The 20,115-nt window shown below is 48.6% G+C and overlaps 1 protein-coding gene across 2 annotated transcripts in view; it reads right to left on the minus strand.

The window, feature by feature from the left end:
* The window catches only part of LETM1 (leucine zipper and EF-hand containing transmembrane protein 1), an 87,070-nt gene that overhangs the window by 6,285 nt on the left and 60,670 nt on the right, over window positions 1-20,115 (minus strand). The window contains exons 10-13 of one of the 2 annotated variants that reach the window (XM_075346807.1): window positions 9,940-10,080; window positions 7,189-7,323; window positions 5,546-5,733; window positions 1,251-1,389 (exon numbers count right to left, since the gene is read on the minus strand). In XM_075346807.1, coding sequence (XP_075202922.1) covers window positions 1,251-1,389; window positions 5,546-5,733; window positions 7,189-7,323; window positions 9,940-10,080 — 603 coding nt within the window. Of the gene's footprint in view, window positions 1-1,250; window positions 1,408-5,545; window positions 5,734-7,188; window positions 7,324-9,939; window positions 10,081-20,115 lie in introns of both variants that reach the window. The other variant, XM_075346806.1, reaches the window with a different exon arrangement.

The following is a 20,115-nucleotide window of genomic DNA, read 5'->3' on the forward strand; positions in this document are numbered from 1 at the left end:
ACCATTCACAATAGGTGGTGTCACAGCTCACCTCCTCCTCCCTTCTGTAAAATGACTTCTAACTGATAACCCCCTTATATACAGTAGATAACAGGATCCACCAATCACTATAGATGTCACAGCTCACCTCCTCCTACTGTAAAATGACTGATAACACTTATATACAGTAGATAACAGGATCCACCATTCAGAATAGGTGATGTCAAAGCTCACCTCCTCCTCCCTTCTGTAAAATGACATAACTGATAACCCCCTTATATACAGTAGATAACAGGATCCACTAATCACTATAGATGTCACAGCTCACCTCCTCCTACTGTAAAATGACTGATAACACATATACAGTAGATAACACAGGATCCACCATTCAGAATAGGTGATGTCAGAGCTCACCTTCTCCCTCCCCTGATAACACCTTATATACAGATGATAACACAGGATCCACCATTCACGATAGGTGGCATCACAGCTCACCTCATCCTACTGTACAATGACTGATCACACTTTTATACAATAAATAACACAGGATCCACCAATCACTGTAGATGTCACAGCTCTCCTTCTCCTCCTGTACAATGACTGATAACACCTCTATACAGTAGATAACAGGATCCACCAATCACTATAGAGGTCCCAGCTCACCTCCTACTATTGTATAATGACTGATAACACCTCTATATACAGTGGATAAAAGGATCCACCAATCACTATAGATGATGTCACAGCTCACCTCTAACTACTACTGTACAATGACTGATAACAGGATGCACTATTTGCAATAGGTGATGTCACAGCTCACCTCCTCCTGTACAATGACTGATAACGCCTCTATATACAGTAGATAACAGGATCCACCATTTGCAATAGGTGATGTCACAGCTCACCTCCTCCTGTAGAATGACTGATAACGCCTCTATATACAGTAGATAACAGGATCCACCAATCACTATAGATGTCACAGCTCACCTCCTACTACTACTGTACAATGACTGATAACAGGATCCACCTTTTGCAATAGGTGATGTCACAGCTCACCTCCTCCCCCTCGTATATAATGACTTTTGAATAGTTGAGAAAATGCTCAAAACGAGCACCTATATTACTAAACAGGGTCTGAATCCATGAATTACTAGTGAATTATTACCATACACTCCTCAACATTGAAATTGCAGCACCAAGAAGGAAAAGTAGACGGGACAAGCCCTTTAAGAGAGGCAGGTCCTTCTACAAGGACAGAGGAGTCGCCGTACCTTGGCCACGTCGTCCAGGTCGATCTTTCCGTCCCGGTTTTCATCCAGCGCCTCGGCTAACCTCAGCAGCTTCTGCTCCGGGATCTTCTGTATGTGCCGCATGATGTTAATCAGCTCATTAATGCTGACCAGATTCTCCCTAAAGGCGAAATACAATCTGTGTACAGCAAACAGTTATAGCCATTAAAACAAGGGAAGAGACCGACCGACAAATAAAAAGGAGGGAGGAGGGAAGCGGGGGACGGCGATTAAGCCGGGGACCTCTGATGATTGCTGCTCACAACAGATCTGGAAGTGATTGTATGATCACAACACACACACGATGGACGCGAGACGGGACGCGGGACTACAGGAGGACACAGGAGGGCAAGACACCAGACAAGAAAACACAACAATAACATACATCCGGCATATTCCGATCAGCAGGGGCAACACATTATCTCACTATAGCACTTTTATTTATTTTTTTATTCATTTTTTACATCTTTTCATCACAGCTGTAGCAAGATTTTTTTTTTATTTTTTTTTTGGGGGGGGGGTTCATTACAGCTGTAGCAAGATTTTTATTATTTTTTGGGGGTTCTCTTCATCACAGCTGTAGCAAGATTTTTTTTTTTTTTTGGGGGGGGTTTCATCACAGCTGTAGCAAGATTTTTTATTTTATTTTTTGAGGGGTTTTCTTCATCACAGCTGTAGCAAGATTTTTTTATTTTTTGGGGGTTTTTTTTCATCACAGCTGTAGCAAGATTTTTTAATTTTTTTTATTTTTTGGGGGTTTTTGTTTTTTTTTCATCACAGCTGTAGCAAGATTTTTTTTATTTTTTGGGGTTTTTTTTTCATCACAGCTGTAGCAAGATTTTTTTTATTTTTTGGGGGGGTTTCATCACAGCTGTAGCAAGATTTTTTTTATTTTATTTTTTGAGGGGTTTTCTTCATCACAGCTGTAGCAAGATTTTTTAATTTTTTTTATTTTTTGGGGTTTTTTTTTTTTTTTTCATCACAGCTGTAGCAAGATTCTTTTTATTTTTGGGGGGGTTTCATCACAGCTGTAGCAAGATTTTTTTTATTTTATTTTTTGAGGGGTTTTCTTCATCACAGCTGTAGCAAGATTTTTTTTATTTTTTGGGGGGGGGTTTCATCACTGCTGTAGCAAGTTTTAATTTTTTATTTTTTGGGGGTTTTCTTCATCACAGCTGTAGCAAGATTTTTTTTTAATTTTTTTTATTTTTTTGGGGGGGTTTTTTCATCACAGCTGTAGCAAGATTTTTTTTATTTTCTTATTTTTGAGGGCTTTTCTTTATCACAGCTGTAGCAAGATTTTTTTTTATTTTTTTATTTTGGGGGGGGTTTCATCACTGCTGTAGCAAGATTTTTTTTAAATCTTTTTTATTTTTTGGGGTTTTTTTTCATTACAGCTGTAGCAAGATTTTTTTTATTCTCTTATTTTTTGAGGGGTTTTCTTCATCACAGCTGTAGCAAGATTTTTTTTATTTTTTGGGGTTTTTTTTCATCACAGCTGTAGCAAGATTTTTTTTTTATTTTTTGGTTGTTTTTTTTCAGGACGTAGCTTTGAATGACTCCATTAATTGTACCATTTAATGTAGAGAAAAACGGCAAAAAAATAAACATGCAACTACAGTGAAATCGGCATATATCAATGGTATCCTGTGCCCCCAATGAAGCCATCAAGAGAACAATTACGAAATTTTGGGGGAGGGCTTCGTTTTTCATGCCTTTCACTGGCCGATAAAAATCACCTGGTGACCCAATTTGCCAAGTGAGTACAATTGTGGCAATGCACAATTTACAAATACATGTATTTTAGTGGTTACAATAAATGTAAAAAAAAAAAATTAAAAAAATTCTGTTATTTCCTGAGATCAGTACCTTTTTTTTTACACTGTATCTGGATGTGATGCGCTGTAGTTTCTATTGATTTTGGAATACCTAAATAGTGTTTTGATCACTTTTTATTGCATTTTCTAGGGTGATTCAAAAGCAAAAAAAAAAAAAGAAAGGAAATCCTGGCATTTTTTGTATTTCTTCGGGTCGATTACTGTATGGATTAATTTTTAAATTCACAAATTGGAGTATTTAGATTATAGCGATAGCAAATGATTTTTTTTCATCATCTTGGAGGGCGGAAAAGGAGGCAATTGAAATTATATAATTCAAATAATATACTAATAAAATATATATACCGTATTTTCCGTTTTATAAGATACCCCCCAAATTTAGAGATAAAAAAAAAAAAAGTGGTCCGTCTTATACTCCGGTGTTGTCTTAACAGAGGTGGGCGGCAGCAGTGGTGGAGCGGGGTCACAGGAGGCAGAGGCTGTGCTGGCAGCGGGTCAGTGCTGGCAGAAGAGCTGCGGTGGTTGTGTAGTGGAGCAGGCCGGTGCGGCGGGTGTCCCAGATGTTCTGTCGGCGGTTTGGGCTTCAAAGAAATGGCGCCCGGAGCAGTGCATGCGCAGAAGGAGCTCTCATCCAAGAGCGCCATCTGCACTCACGCTGACTCCAGGCGCCATCATTTGAAACCCAGACCGCGGACAGACCATCTGGGACACCTGCCACCGCAGCTTCCGCTGTCAGCATAGCCACCAAAGTCCGCACACCCAGCCGGCTGCCTGTCCGCCCGCACAGACAGGCCCCCCCCCCCCCCCGCACAGACAGGCACCCGCCTAGTCCCCCCCCCGCACAGACAGGCACTCGCCCCCCAGACAGGCACCCTAACCCCCCCCACACAGATAGGCACCCGCCCCCCAGACAGGCACCCTAACCCCCCCCACACAGATAGGCACCCGCCCCCCCCGCACAGACAGGCACCCGCCCCCCCCCCCCCACAGACAGGCACTCGCCCCCCCCCACACAGACAGGCACCCCCCCGCACAGACAGGCACCCGCCCCCCCCCCCCCCACACAGACAGGCACCCCCCCCCCCCGCACAGACAGGCACCCGCCCCCCCCCCCCGCACAGACAGGCACCCGCCCCCCCCCGCACAGACAGGCACCCGCCCCCCCCCGCACAGACAGGCACCCCCCCCCCCCCCGCACAGACAGGCACCCGCCCCCCCCCCCCGCACAGACAGGCACCCGCCCCCCCACAGACAGGCACCCGCCCCCCCCCCCGCACAGACAGGCACCCGCCCCCCCCGCACAGACAGGCACCCGCCCCCCCCCCCCGCACAGACAGGCACTCGCCCCCCAGACAGGCTACCCTAACCCCCCCCCCCGCGCACAGACAGGCACCCGCCGCCCCGCACAGGCAGGCACCCGGCCTCCCCCTCGCACAGACAGGCACCCGGCCTCCCCCTCGCACAGACAGGCACCCGGCCTCCCCCTCGCACAGACAGGCACCCGGCCTCCCCCTCGCACAGACAGGCACCCGGCCTCCCCCTCGCACAGACAGGCACCCGGCCTCCCCCTCGCACAGACAGGCACCCGGCCTCCCCCTCGCACAGACAGGCACCCGGCCTCCCCCTCGCACAGACAGGCACCCGGCCTCCCCCTCGCACAGACAGGCACCCGGCCTCCCCCTCGCACAGACAGGCACCCGGCCTCCCCCTCGCACAGACAGGCTACCAGCCTCCCCCTCTCACAGACAGGCACCCAAGCCTCCCCCTCTCACAGACAGGCTCCCAGCCTCCCCCTCACAGACAGGCTCCCAGCCTCCCCCTCACAGACAGGCTCCCAGCCTCCCCCTCTCACAGACAGGCACCCAAGCCTCCCCCTCTCACAGACAGGCTCCCAGCCTCCCCCTCACAGACAGGCACCCAGCCTCCCCCACACAGAGCTGCAGCGACAGCCCCCCACCAATTCTCCACCTCCCGGTAAGTTATATTCAAATTTTTAGACGCACCCCTCATTTTCCTCCTAAATTTTTGAGCGGAAAAGTGCTTCTTATAATCCGAAAAGCGGTAGTATTTAAATAATAACGTAGTTCAAACATATTATTTTTATTAAATATAAAAAAATAAAAGTAAATGTTCTGAGCAAAATTACTATGCTAAAGTTCACTCAAAATCAGAAGGGTGCCAAATATTCCCTCTGTAAAGAAGACTAGGAGCTATTCCGCAGGAGTACACTTTGTGGATCTAAACGCTGATTATTTGATGGCAGTGCCGATGCTCAGGCCTCCACCGATCACTGGAACAGAGGCAGAACCTCTCAGTTGAGCGCTCCTCTCCTCAAAGACTGACTACAAGATCAATGTAAAGCCTAGGAGCCCATCAAAGGGCTCAGAATAACAACAAAAAAAAACAACCACACACAAAACACAAGCCTCACACACTCACCCAACAGGTGGAGAAGCCGCACTTCCTTCATCCAACACTTTGTCCTCGATCTCCAGCTCGGATATGATTTTGTCCATCTGCCCGATCATACGGTTCACCCTCTTCGTCAGCCTCTTGCTCGCCTTCGACTCCTCCACCACCATCTCTTGTCCGGACTTTGAAAGTTCCTTCTGTATTTCTTGCAAATCCTGCAACATTGTCACAAGTTATTATCCAGTCCTGATAGAACATTAGAGGGTCTAGGCAGCACGACAACCACAGACGGCTAGAAGCAAGTGCTGCGCTGCCCTTTCCAATTCATTCGGAGATCGGTGAGATGAGTTGTTAAAGGCACTGCAGTATATGCCCCAATCTCTTTTAGGCCATGTACGCACAAGAAAATGGAATTTTCTTAAGAAAATTCTGCACCTGCGGTAAAAAACTGCAGCAAACCGCACCCAAAAACCGCATATGCGGTGTTAATGCGATTTTGCCGCGAATTTTCCTTATGGATTGTTACCATTATCTATGGCAAAAACCGCAGGTACCTGCAGAAAAGAAGTGACCTGCACATTCTTTTTGCTGCAGAAAACATGCAGCAAGACATGTAGGTGAAAAAAAAAAAACGCAGTGTGCGCACACCATTTTTTTTTTTTACCACAGACTTTGCTGGGGAAGGACTGCAGCAAAGTTATGAACATTTTCTGCATCAAAACATGCAGCAAAAAAGCGATAAAAAGAAGGGAATTTTGTTTACTTACCGTAAATTCCTTTTCTTCTAGCTCTAATTGGGAGCCTAAGCGTGCGCACAGGGACTAAAAGGAGTTATCTGGAAGTGAGTGGTGTAAAATAAGACAGCCGCAAGAGATCGGGCAGCTACACGAGTGTCAGACACAGCCAGACTCCCCGTAAAGAAAGCAGAAACAATTAATTCCTGTCTCTGCCTTCTTGATTGCTATATACAAAGCTCTAAGCAAGACCTGCATCCTCTAGACCTAGTGGTCATGTCCTCACTGGTTGTAGTGGGGGCAGGAAAAAAAAAAAAAAATGGGCTTAACCTGAAATGGATATGTCAAGGGAGAAATTTGGGTAAGACTGCTAATGGAGTCTTTGTTCAGGGCACCAGAGGCACAGGGCCAAATTAGGTATCTGTACAGATACGAGACTCAATAATCAATGATTGAGCCCAGGCTTGTGTCTGAACTCGTGTATTAAAAAAAGATGTGTGATTATACCATGCAATATTCGATTTCGACCTTGAAGCAAGAACAGGGAGTGATCATCCCACATATAACATCCCTTATTTCAGCTGTGAGAAAATCATAATTATAAAATTCTCTCAGTATATTCTGGCCTGATTATCTAGTTAGCACATTTTTTTCTCTGTGTGAAATCACTAAGACTTTCACTAAGAAAGACTTCACTGTCCATTGTTTATACATTTGTGCACTTGTCCTTGGTTAACCCTTTCTTGAACATATAGCTTAGAATCATATTATGGCGTCTGTGCGATTGTCATACAGACACACAGATAATTATACAACTACATCTACATTTTGATTATTTACATACACAGATCTTATTACATTTGAACAAACAATCTATAGCCCAGGCTACCTTCACAGATACTTTTAAGATGAAGAGACTATTCTCCCACTTCTCACCTCGCAGTACTCCTGGACGTCATCCTTCAGCTCGGACAGCTCCTCCTTCTCCTTCGTTAGTAGCTTCTTCTGCTCTATGAGCTTCGTGCAGGCGTCGCTGAGAACATCAATTTCCTCCTTGGTTATTTCTTCACCCTGAAAGGTAACGGCAGTTTTAGGATTGTCCTGATCCCAGTCATAATCATGACATAGGCCCAAAGACGACCAACTGAGGGTCAGTGTGATACCTGCTGCTCTGTACCATCAGCGATGCACACTTCTACTCTGACCAGTTCTAGTCGTAATTTATTAATTTTTTTTTTATAAAAACTTTAAAAATTTCTTCATAACCAATTTGAGGTATTTACAACTTCTCTGCATTTTTTTTACAGCAGGTTAAAAAAAAAAAAAACCTGAAAACTGATGTTTTGATTTTTTTTTTCCTCTTTGCAGCATTTACTGTGCAGACTAATTCATTCTTTGTTTTGCATTTTTACAAATACTGCGATACCAAATTTTTTTTCTTTTTTTTATTTTTAAAAGCAGGGAAAGTGAATTTTTATATTTTAAAAAAATAATTAGCGATTTTCTTTTACTATAGCATTTAACCCTTATAGGAGGACAAGAACAATCCCTTCATATAACTATATATGTACAACCCCCAGGGTGGCTTCTGCAGAGATCATCCCCTTATTAGGCCGCTTTCACACTGCGTTCTAATCTCCGTTCAGTGGTCCTATCAGAGTCCCCCGCAAAAAGAGTTTCGGACGCATGCGCTGATGGGGGCCATTGACTATAATGGTGCAGACGGACTCACCGGATGCTTTGTTGTGCACAGTTTTTGGGAATATATGCTTCCTGCAGGCGGACACTCAAATCTAATAGACTGCGTCTGGGTGTTCGCCTCTAGTAACCATGTACGCCTGAAAATGGTGCATAACAGCACATGGTGACTCCGCCTGCACCATTATAGTCAATGGTCCTCAGCAACGTATACATCCGCATCCGGTTCAGACAGAAGCCCTGACGGTATATGGAGAGAAGGTATGCACACCAGTGACTATGTAAGGGGAATATATGAAAAGCAGAAACAGCTGTGTGAATACTGACTTGAAAAATCCAATAGCTATATGTAAGAGTGAAATGTGAAAAATGGAATCTGCATTACTGCCATGAACATATGAATAAACAGAAATTTAGCTACTGAATTGATCAATGCAACAGAGCCCCAACACTACGCCAAAGTATTTCTCTACGTTGGGGTCCCTAGCTTGTGTGTGTCCTCTCATGCAGTTAAAAAACTTACCGTGTATGGGAAGCTGAGACCCAGGCTATATATGCGTATAATGTGGACTGGCAATAGGTGTGGTGGGGAGGGTTCACAAACGAAAGACCACAAATCAATTAAGAAATAACATCTGGAACTCCATTCTGAGTCTGAACTGAGTGCAAAAACCTAAAAAATCTACACTATATGGAGAGAAAATGTGCACACCAGTGACTGGCAACAGGTGTGGTGGGGCCGGGTTTTTGCACCCAGTTCAGACTCAGAATTGGTGTTCCAGACGTTATTTCTTAATTGATTTGTGGTCTTTCGTTTGTGAACCCTCCCCAACCACACCTATTGCCAGTCCACATTATACGCATAAATAGCCGGGGTCTCAGCTTCCCATACACGGTAAGTTTTTTAACTGCATGAGAGGACACACACAAGCTAGGGACCCCAACGTAGAGAAATACTTTGGCGTAGTGTTGGGGCTCTATTGCATTGATCAATTCAGTAGCTAAATTTCTCTTGATTCATATGTTCATGGCAGTAATGCAGGTTCCATTTTTCACATTTTCACTCTTGCATATAGCTATTGGATTTTTCAAGTCAGTATTCACACAGCAGTTTCTGCTTTTCATATATCCCCCTTACATAGTCACTGGTGTGCATACCTTATCTCCATATAGTGCAGATTTTTTAGGTTTTTGCACCCAGTTCAGACTCAGAATTGGTGTTCCAGACAATATTTCTTAATTGATTAGAAGCCCTGACGGGACCAGTGGACGGAGATCGGACTGCAATGTGAAAGATCTTTACTACTCAATAATAAAATCCTCAGAAACTTTTTCATATGTTTAGTGTTTTAATTTCTGACCATATCATCCAGTTGGCTTGCTGTCAGTGAATGGAAAATGGTGGTTTTTGTTTGTTCTTACATTAAAATCCCTTTCTTGTTGAATACATTGGGGGGGGCACAGAACCATGGGTATACGCACCTCCACTCAGAGGCTTGACTAGGCAGAAAAATAGAGTGTTGGCTAATGAGGGCGAGCTATACCAGTCTTTAGACACGAGGCAGCTAGAGAAGGCCAACCAAAAAAAACATCCAGGAATCAACATGACCTGGAACAGATGGCAGCTGTGTCCCCCAATATATTCATCGAGATGGAACGGTAAAGTGCAACAGAAATTAATTTTCTCATCAATTACATTGGAGGAAGGAGGACAAGACCGAGGGACGTTACAGAGCAGTCCCAATGGGGGGTGAAAAAACAAAAACACCTCGGTTACTTACCGGTAGCCGGTTTTTCCAGAACCCATGACAGCACCACGTGATTATATGGGTGCTGTCATGGGTTAGGGGAAAACACCTCGGTTACTTACCGGTAGCTGGTTTTTCCAGAACCCATGACAGCACCCATATAATCACGTGGTGCTGTCATGGGTGAGGGGAAAAAACAAAACAACTACGACTATGCTGACTATTAAAGCAGGATACAGACCTTGACCCCCTCCAGGACGGGCGCGGTGTCCCTCAGGACCTCCGCCTGGTCAACTGCTGGTGCTGCAGACACTTCGGGTCCCTCCGCCAGGCTGCTCTTCACTTCAGCAGTAACAGATTCCAGCTCTGGAGCAGCCTCCACCTAATAATATATAAAAAAGTCTTTATGTGAAAAACTGGCTCAGTGGGTAAACACTGCAAAAAGAACCATTTGTTGTTTTGGGTTTTTTTTTTTGTTTTTTTTCAGGATCCATGATCCCTTTTCCTATGAATTTGGCTGACTGGTCGGTCTAAGTAACTTCTATGAAATCACTCTGAAGCGCCTCTTAGTGAATTATACCGTCCCTCTTTTATACCTATTGGACATTTGTGCATCAGTAAAGCATTTAGCCAATGATAATGTATACATAATAAGCATAAACTGGTCAGCCCCTTGATGCTCCATGTACCCATTATGAAGTGGGTAGGGCACAAGACGGCTGAAAGCAGCCAACGAAGCTAAACACCCTATAAAGGGAATCTGTCAGCAGGTTTTTGCTATGTAATCTGAAGACCACATGCTGCAAGAGTTTAAACCCTAGAATCCAGGGCTGCCTGTATTGTCAAGGTCCGATCTGTTGTTTTCCTGGAGTGTTTCTGTAAGCAGCAGGACTTATTGTTGAGACTACAATGTGACGTCTCCTCACTGTCAATGCACAATCTCTATAGAGAGTCTGCTGTGGGCGGGGACAGCTCTCTCAGCTCTGCTACATCACCAAATCTAAAAATTCAGATTGTGAGAGAACAGCTGCACCCAGTAATCTAAGTGATACATCATTGGATTCAGGATCTCTTTGCCTGCATCATGCTGCTCGCAGATCAGTGAGCAAAAACCTGCTGACATATTCCCTTTAATTGTTGATGTCAATCATTGAAGAAGGGAATTTTGTTTACTTACCGTAAATTCCTTTTCTTCTAGCTCCAATTGGGAGACCCAGACAATTGGGTGTATAGCTTCTGCCTCCGGAGGCCACACAAAGTATTACACTTAAAAGTGTAAACCCCTCCCCTCTGCTATACACCCTCCCGTGCATCACGGGCTCCTCAGTTTTGGTGCAAAAGAAGGAAGGAGGAAACTTATAAATTGGTCTAAGGTAACTTCAATCCGAAGGATGTTCGGAGAACTGAAACCATAACCAAGAACAATTCAATCTGAACAACATGTGTACACAAAGAACTAACAGCCCGAAGGGAACAGGGGCGGGTGCTGGGTCTCCCAATTGGAGCTAAAAGAAAAGGAATTTACGGTAAGTAAACAAAATTCCCTTCTTCTTTGTCGCTCCATTGGGAGACCCAGACAATTGGGACGTCCAAAAGCAGTCCCTGGGTGGGTAAAAATACCTCGGTAAAAAGAGCCGTAAAACGGCTCCTTCCTACAGGTGGGCAACCGCCGCCTGAAGGACTCGCCTACCTAAGCTGGCATCTGCCGAGCGTAGGTATGCCCTAGATAGTGCTTCGTGAAAGCGTGCAGACTCAACCAGGTAGTCGTCTGACACACCTGCTGAGCCGTAGCCTGGTGCAGCAATGCCCAGGACGCACCCACGGCTCTGGCAGAATGGGCCTTCAGCCCCGAAGGAACCGGAAGCCCAGCAGAACGGTAGGCTTCAAGAATTGGTTCCTTGATCCACCGAGCCAAGTTGACTTGGGAGCTTGTGACCCTTTACGCTGGCCAGCGACAAGGACAGAGTGCATCCGAGCGGCGCAGGGGCGCCGTACGGGAAATGTAGAGTCTGAGTGCTCTCACCAGACCTAACAAGTGCCAATCCTTTTCACGTTGGTGAATCGGATGAGGACAAAAAGAAGGTAAGAAGATATCCTGATTGAGATGAACAGAGGATACCACGTTCGGGGGAAATTCCGGAACCGGACGCAGAACCACCTTGTCCTGGTGAAACACCAGGAAGGGGGGCTTTGCATGACAGCGCTGCTATGTCAGACACTCTGCGGAGTGACGTGACTGCCACTAGGAAGACCACCTTCTGCGAAAGGCGTGAAAGAGAATATCCCTCATTGGCTCGAAGGGTGGTTTCCGAAGAGCCGGTATCACCCTGTTTCGATCCCAGGGTTCTAGCCGACGCTTGTAAGGAGAGACAACCCCTTTTCCATTCCGGATTGAAGGAAGGACAGAAAGTGGGCCAAGTGAATGGCCAGAGAGTAAAACTCTGATCAGAGCACCAGGATAAGAAAATCTTCCACGTCCTGTGGTAGATCTTGGCGGACGTTGGTTTCCTGGCCTGTCTCATAGTGGCAATGATCTCTTGAGATAACTCTGAAGACGCTAGGATCCAGGATTCAATGGCTACGCAGTCAGGTTGAGGGCCGCAGAATTCAGATGGAAAAAACGGCCCTTGAGACAGCAAGTCTGGCCGGTCTGGTAGTGTCCACGGTTAGCCTACCGTGAGATGCCACAGGTCCGGGTACCACGACCTCCTCGGCCAGCGAGGATGGCGCGGCGGCAGTCGGATCTGATCTTGCGTAACACTCTGGGCAGCATCGCCAGAGGGGGAAATACGTGAGGCAGTGGAAACTGCGACCAATCCTGAACTAATGCGTCTGCCGCCAGAGCTCTGTGATCTTGAGAACGTGCCATAAATGCCGGGACCTTGTTGTTGTGCCGGGACGTCAATAGGTCGACGTCCAGCTTCCCCAGCGGCAACAAATCTCTGAAACACGTCCGGTCGAAGAGACCATTCCCTGTGTCCATGCCCTGGCGACTGAGAAAGTCTGCTTCCCAGTTTTCTACGCCCGGGATGTGAGCTGCGGAGATGGTGGAGGCTGTGGCTTCCACCCACAGCAGAATCCGCCGGACTTGCTGGAAGGCTTGCCGACTGCTTGTGCCGCCTTGGCGGTTGATGTATGCCACCGCCGTGGCGTAGTCCGACTGAATTCGGATCTGCCTATCTTCCAGCCATGGCTGGAACGCTTATAGGGCTAGACACTGCCCTTCCCTCCAGAACATTGATCTGTAGGGAGGACTCTGCTGAGTACATGTACCCTGAGCCCTGTGGCGGAGGAAGACCCCCTGACAGACTCGCGTCCGCCGTGACCACAGCCCAGGATGTGGGCAGGAAGGACTTTTCCTTCGAGAAGAAGTGGGAAGAAGCCGCCACTGAAGGGAGGCCTTGGCTGCCCGAGAAGGAGCAACGTTCCTGTCGAGGGACGCTGTCCCATTTGTGGAGAAGTCCCATTGAAGTGGGCGCAGATGAATCTGCGCAAACGGAGCTGCCTCCATTGCTGCCACCAACTTCTCTAGGAAATGCATGAGGCGCCTCAAAGGGTGTGACTGGGCTCGAAGGAGCGATTGCACCCCTGTCTGTAGTGAACGCTGTTTGTCCAGCGGAAGCTTCACTATCGCTGATAGAGTATGAACAATGTTCAGGCTGTGATGCCATGCCACCCGAGAGGGGGCCTTGACCAGTACATTGCCTGAGATAGTAGGACCGCTAGGCGCAGCGCAGGAAGCGCTGATATTCTGGTACAATCGGCACGTGGAGATAAGTATCCCTGATGTCGATTGACGCTAAGAAGCCTCCTTGGGCCATCAAGGGCAATGGCAAGCGGAGAAATTCCATCCGGAACCGTCAGGTTCCCTGTCCGTTGAGCAGTGTGAAGTCCAGAACGGGCCGGAGTGATCCGTCCTATCTGGTACCACGAACAAGCTGGAGTAAAAAGCCGCGACTACGTTCTTGAAGGGGAACGAGGATCGCAACTCCTCCTGCTTTTGGAGTGTTCACCGCCTGGAAACGTGCCTCGGCTCGCTCGGGGGACGGAGATGCTCTGAAGCAACGAGTCGGAGGACGAGAACGGAGCTCTATCCTGTGACCGTAAGACAGAATGCCTCCTACATCGGTCTTGGCCATGTGGGGACCACTCCCCTGACCTGGATGCAGAAAAGGTTCTCTGTGCACGGCGGAGGATGAAAATACCACCGCCTGAAACGTCAAAGACGCTAATTGCGGAGCACCGGAAGACCGCATTGATCTCAGACAGAGCAGCTGAGATAGCCTGGAGTGCCCACCCCTGCAAAGGCTGGGGCAACGGACGCGCCTATGGCTTCATAGATGGATCTCATTAGGCGTTCTGTCTGTCCGTGGCATTCTTGAGCGTGGACTCGCCAGCCACTGCTACTACTGATCTAGCCGCCAGTCAAGCGGCTGGAGGGCACCTTATGACACTGAGCCCAAGCCTTAACAACGTCAGAGGGGAAGGGACAACGTGTGTTATAAGGCGTTCAGTAAAACGCTTGTCCGGGAAGGTGTGCTTCTGGACAGTATCTGTGAAGCCTTAAGAGCCACGACCGGACAGAGTCCTGGGTTGCGACCTCCGCCCCATCCTCTAGAGGGTCCTCAAGCTGAGACCCTTGGAGAAGTCGGGGAAGATTCCAAGCAAGGCTGCTTAGCCGGACTGGGACTGCGGTTCGTGCTGGAGTTCACCACGTAATAACTAGAGGCCACCCCAGGAACACGCTTCGTCGCAGACCGATAGAGGCCTGGGGCGATCCCGCAGTGCCCGGGGCCTGTGTAAGGGGCCGGTCTGGACTGCAAACTCCTAGTCTCTTAGCCGACCATTTGTCCATAGCCTGAGACATGGATAGTGAAAATGGCCCAGAGAGTTTCTCAGCAAAAACTGCAACTCTGTCCCTGCCGCCTGGACAGGGAACGCCGGCGGAGCTCAACCAGTGCCCCCGTCTCCGGCTGAGCGAGTGCCACATGGCCCGAGCAATGTTCACAGTGACCACTGAGGATACATATGTACAGCCGAACTGTGAAACTGCATAGAAACATTATATATCCATATATACAGTTCATCACATATACAGTTCATCACTCTAGGGGGCCCAGCATCGAGAAGAAACCCCCTGGTGAACCGACCCTGAAGCAGTATGTGCTGCTGAAAATATGGCTGTCGGCGTATACAGTGGAGGGGGGAGCCGTGGGCATAACCCCAAAAGTGCGGGAATCTGGTACCCTGAGTGAAAGTGAGGGGGGCGGAGGACACCAAGTGTGCTCCAGCCCTCACTGCTAGCCTCCGACTGACCGTCCCGCCCTTCCCCCTGACTGGCAGGGCCAGGGACGGGAGTTTAAGGCGCTAGGCCGCAAAAGCCGGGAGCTAAAGTTACAGACCGCGGCCGGCAAGCAGGCGCGGTCGGCGCGGTGGTCGCCAAGTCTGAGGCCAAGGTGCTCTCTGCACCGTCCCCAAGGGGACACTGAGTAACTTGCGGGGATCAGCGTGCTTAGTGAGGGGGGCGGAGGACAGCGAAGTGTGCTCCGGCCCTCACTGTCGGCGTCAGCCCGACTGTGTCGCCCTTCCCCCTGACTGGCAGGTCCGGGGGCGGTTTAATGATCGAACAGTGCCCGGGCTGAATCACCAGCCTGGACTGTACGGCTTCTCCAGTAGTAGCAAAAAATGCACAGTGCGACCATACAGTGTAAATCAAGCATACAAGTATATATATATATATATATATATATATATATATATTAAAATATATATATATATATATATATATATATATATATATTAAAAAATATATATATATATATATATATATATATATATATATATATATATATATATATATATATATATATATATATATATATATATATATATATATATATATATATATATATATATATATATATATATATATATATATATATATATATATATATAACACTTCGGCACTCAGTGGGGCCAGCACCTCAGGTGCTGCTTACCGACCGCACAAGCGGTTGTGTGATCACCAGAATCCCTGCCTAGGCCTCCCAGTGTTGTCTCTCCTCTCCAGCGTCAGAATTGCTGACAGGAATGGCTGCCGGCGTTCTGTGGGGAGGAGGGGGTCGTGGGCGTGCCCTAGAAAGTGCGGGAATCTAGTGCCCCACTGTGCTGAGTGAGGGGGGAGGAGGATACAGAGTATGCTCCTGCCCTCAGCACTGGCGTCTTGTGCAGCGTCCCGCCCTTCCCCTGACTGGCAGGCCTGTGGGCGGGAATAAGCGACACTAGGCCGCAAAAGCCGGGGACTAAAGTTATAAGCGCGGCCGGCGCGGTAGTCCCCGGCGCACTAACACACCCAGCAGTGCTGCAGTGTGTATGGCACAAGCGCTCCATGCGCGGTCCCCACGGGGACACAGAGTACCTCACAGTAGCAGGGCCTTGTCCCTGACGATACCCGGCTCCTGTCCAGCAGATTCCCCAGGGGCTGCGGAGGGAGCACGGTCCCAGTGCCTGGAGACCGATTAGGATCCCACTTCACCCAGAGCCCTATAGGGATGGGGAAGGAAAACAGCATGTGGCTCCTGCCTATGTACTCGCAATGAGTACCTCAACCTTAACAACACCGCCGACCAGAGTGGGGTGAGAAGGGAGCATGCTGGGGGCCCAATATGGGCCCTCTTTTCTTCCATCCGACCTAGTCCGCAGCTGCTGCTGACTAAGATGTGGAGCTATGCGTGGATGTCAGCCTCCTTCGAACAAAGCATGAAAACTGAGGAGCCCGTGATGCACGGGAGGGTGTATAGCAGAGGGGAGGGGTTTACACTTTTAAGTGTAATACTTTGTGTGGCCTCCGGAGGCAGAAGCTATACACCCAATTGTCTGGGTCTCCCAATGGAGCGACAAAGAAAGTACCTTTTAAAGAAACTTCAGTCCATCTCTATAATCTTGTGAAACCAGGCCAGAAATTATAGAATACAAAACAAAAACACCAAAAAACAACACCACACACACACACACACACACACACACACACACATACACACACACACACACACACATACACACACATACACACACATACACACACATACATATACACACACACATACACACACACACACACACATACACACACACACACACACACACACACACCGTGTTTTTCCAAAAATAAGACCTCCCCCAAAAATAAGCCCTAGCAGGGATTTTCAGCATTTTCGGAGAAAGGCTTAAATATAAGCCCTCCCCCGAAAATAAGCCATAGTCGTGGATCAATAATGAAGTGTCCGTGCAGCTAAAAAAGTTAGATACTGCAGGACACTTCATTATAGACAGCGGCACCGGCAATTACACTCACCCGATGCTGAGCGGCAGGACCTGCAGTGGTCACACACCCGCACTCATCAGATCTCACACACACAGTCAGATTGCATACACACTCACCTCATCCAGGGACACAGATCTCTTCTCGCCGGGAGAATCCTGAGAGGCGAGGCGAGGCGAGGCGGTGCGTGCGCCTGCGTGCGATCGGCTGCGTGCGATCGGCTGCGTGCGATCGGCTGCGTGCGATCGGCTGCGTGCGATCGGCTGCGTGCGATCGGCTGCGAGCATATCTGTGATTGGCTGTGTGTGCCTGCGATCGGCCGCGAGCGATCGGCCGCGAGCATGCCTGCGATTGGCTGTGTGTGCCTGCGATTGGCTGTGTGTGCCTGCGATTGGCTGTGTGTGCCTGCGATTGGCTGTGTGTGCCTGCGATTGGCTGTGTGTGCCTGCGATTGGCTGTGTGTGCCTGCGATTGGCTGTGTGTGCCTGCGATTGGCTGTGTGTGCCTGCGATTGGCTGTGTGTGCCTGCGATTGGCTGTGTGTGCCTGCGATTGGCTGTGTGTGCCTGCGATTGGCTGTGTGTGCCTGCGATTGGCTGTGTGTGCCTGCGATTGGCTGTGTGTGCCTGCGATTGGCTGTGTGTGCCTGCGATTGGCTGTGTGTGCCTGCGATTGGCTGTGTGTGCCTGCGATTGGCTGTGTGTGCCTGCGATCGGCTGTGTGTGCCTGCGATCGGCTGTGTGTGCCTGCGATCGGCTGTGTGTGCCTGCGATCGGCTGTGTGTGCCTGCGATTGGCTGTGTGTGCCTGCGATTGGCTGTGTGTGCCTGCGATCGGCTGTGTGTGCCTGCGATCGGCTGTGTGTGCCTGCGATCGGCTGTGTGTGCCTGCGATCGGCTTCTTCCTCCCCGGAAGAAGGAGTTACACCGAAACCTATGGGTCGGGGATCTGGGCTCTCATCCACCATATAGGTATGTTTGGTTGCAATGTATACTCAGTGCTTTGTTACAGGACTTTGACACTATGTATTGTGATGTAATAGTAACAGGCATTTAATAATCAGCAGCACACTTTATTTGTATGTAACCTTGGCTTTTTAGCCCTTTATGTGCTGTGTGTTTGTCTCCAACATGTGCTACCGTATACCTATTGTGGGGTGAGGGCGCCATCTTTTGGTACTCACCATTTTGTCTCTGCTATTTTTAATCCTAGATTGTTTGTCTGCTTTTAAGCTATTTTTCATCAATAAAATATATACATTTTTTACCATCTAGTCGTTGTACAGAATTTCTCTCTTCTTTACACTTAAAAGTGTAGCTCCTCCCTCTGAGCTTATACACCCCCTGGTGAGCAGACCCAGCCAGTTTAGTGCAAAAGCTGAAGGAGAATAGCCACCCACAAGTAGAACAGAACAAGAGCCGGAACAACCGGAGACTCTGTCCACAACAACAGCCGGTGATAACACGCGGAACAAGAAAATTGCCAACAGGCAACAGGGAGGGAGCTGGGTCTCCCAATACGGAACTATAAGAAAAAGAATTTACGGTAAGTAAACAAAATTCTCTTTTTCTTTATCGTTCCTTTGGGAGACCCAGACCATGGGACGTTCCAAAGCAGTCCCTGGGTGGGAAATAAACAGAAAAACTAAGAAGTAGGCAGAACCTAACTTCACAAATGGGCGACAGCCGCCTGAAGGATGCGTCTGCCCAAGCTCGCATCTGCCGAAGCATGAGCATGCACTTGGTAGTGCTTCGAAAAGGTGTGCAGGCTAGTCCAAGTGGCAGCCTGACAGACTTGTTGAGCCGTAGCCTGGTGCCTGAAAGCCCAAGAGGCACCGACAGCTCTGGTCGAATGTGCCTTGATCCTCGGCGGGGGAGGCACCTGAGTACTCTGGTAGGCGTCCGAAATGGTCGACCTAATCCAACGGGCTAAGGTCGGCTTAGAAGCAGGGAGGCCCTTGCGCCAACCTGTGGTTAGCACAAAAAGAGAGGTGCACCGCCTAAGTGCAGCGGTGCGAGACACATAGATCCGGAGAGCACGCACCAGATCCAGAGTATGCAGCGCTTTTTCAAAGCGATGAACAGGAGCCGGACAAAAGGAAGCTAAGGTAATGTCCTGGTTAAGGTGGAAAGGAGAGACCACCTTAGGAAAAAAGTCCGGAGTCGGACGGAGAACCACCTTGTCTTAATGGAAAACTAAAAAAAGTGACGCCGAAGAGAGCGCAGCCAAATCAGAGACTCTCCTGAGGGAAGTTATGGCCACCAGAAAGGCCACTTTCTGTGAAAGACGATACAAAGAAACCTCCCTAAGAGGCTCAAAGGGGGGTTTCTGCAAAACCGTGAGAACCAAGTTAAGGTCCCAGGGATCCAAGGGCCACCAGTAAGGCGGAATGATGTGAGACGCGCCTTGCATGAAGGTGCGGACCTGAGCCAGCCGAGCGAGACGCCGCTGGAACAGAACTGACAGAGCTGAGACTTGTCCCTTGAGAGAGTTGAGGGACAGTCCTAGCTGCAGACCGGACTGTAGAAAAGACAGAAGGGTCGGCAAGGAGAATGGCCAAGGAAGATGGTCGGTAGAGCGACACCAGGACAGGAACATTTTCCAAGTCCTGTGACAGATCTTAGCGGAGGAAGACTTACGGGCCCGAGTCATAGTGGAGATGACTTCAGGAGGAATACCAGAAGCCGTCAAAATCCAGGACTCAAGAGCCACGCCGTCAATTTGAGAGCCGCAGAATTCGGGCGGAAAAACGGACCTTGCGAGAGTAGGTCTGGACGGTCCGGGAGATGCCACGGCAAAACTGGGATCAGTCTTGAACCAGAGTGTCCGCGGCGAATGCCTGAGGATCGTGGGAGCGAGCCACGTAAACAGGAACTTTGTTGTTGTGACGGGATGCCATTAGGTCCATGTCCGGAGTGCCCCATTTGCGGCAGATTGACTGAAACACTGCCGGGTGCAGGGACCACTCGCCACCGTCCACGGTTTGACAGCTGAGATAATCTGCCTCCCAGTTTTCCACGCCTGGGATGTGGACTGCGGATATGGTGGACTTGGAGTCCTCCGCCCATTGAAGGATGCGTTGTACCTCCAACATTGCC

The sequence above is a fragment of the Anomaloglossus baeobatrachus genome, chromosome 1, assembly GCF_048569485.1.
Source record: "Anomaloglossus baeobatrachus isolate aAnoBae1 chromosome 1, aAnoBae1.hap1, whole genome shotgun sequence".
Taxonomy (NCBI): domain Eukaryota; kingdom Metazoa; phylum Chordata; class Amphibia; order Anura; family Aromobatidae; genus Anomaloglossus; species Anomaloglossus baeobatrachus.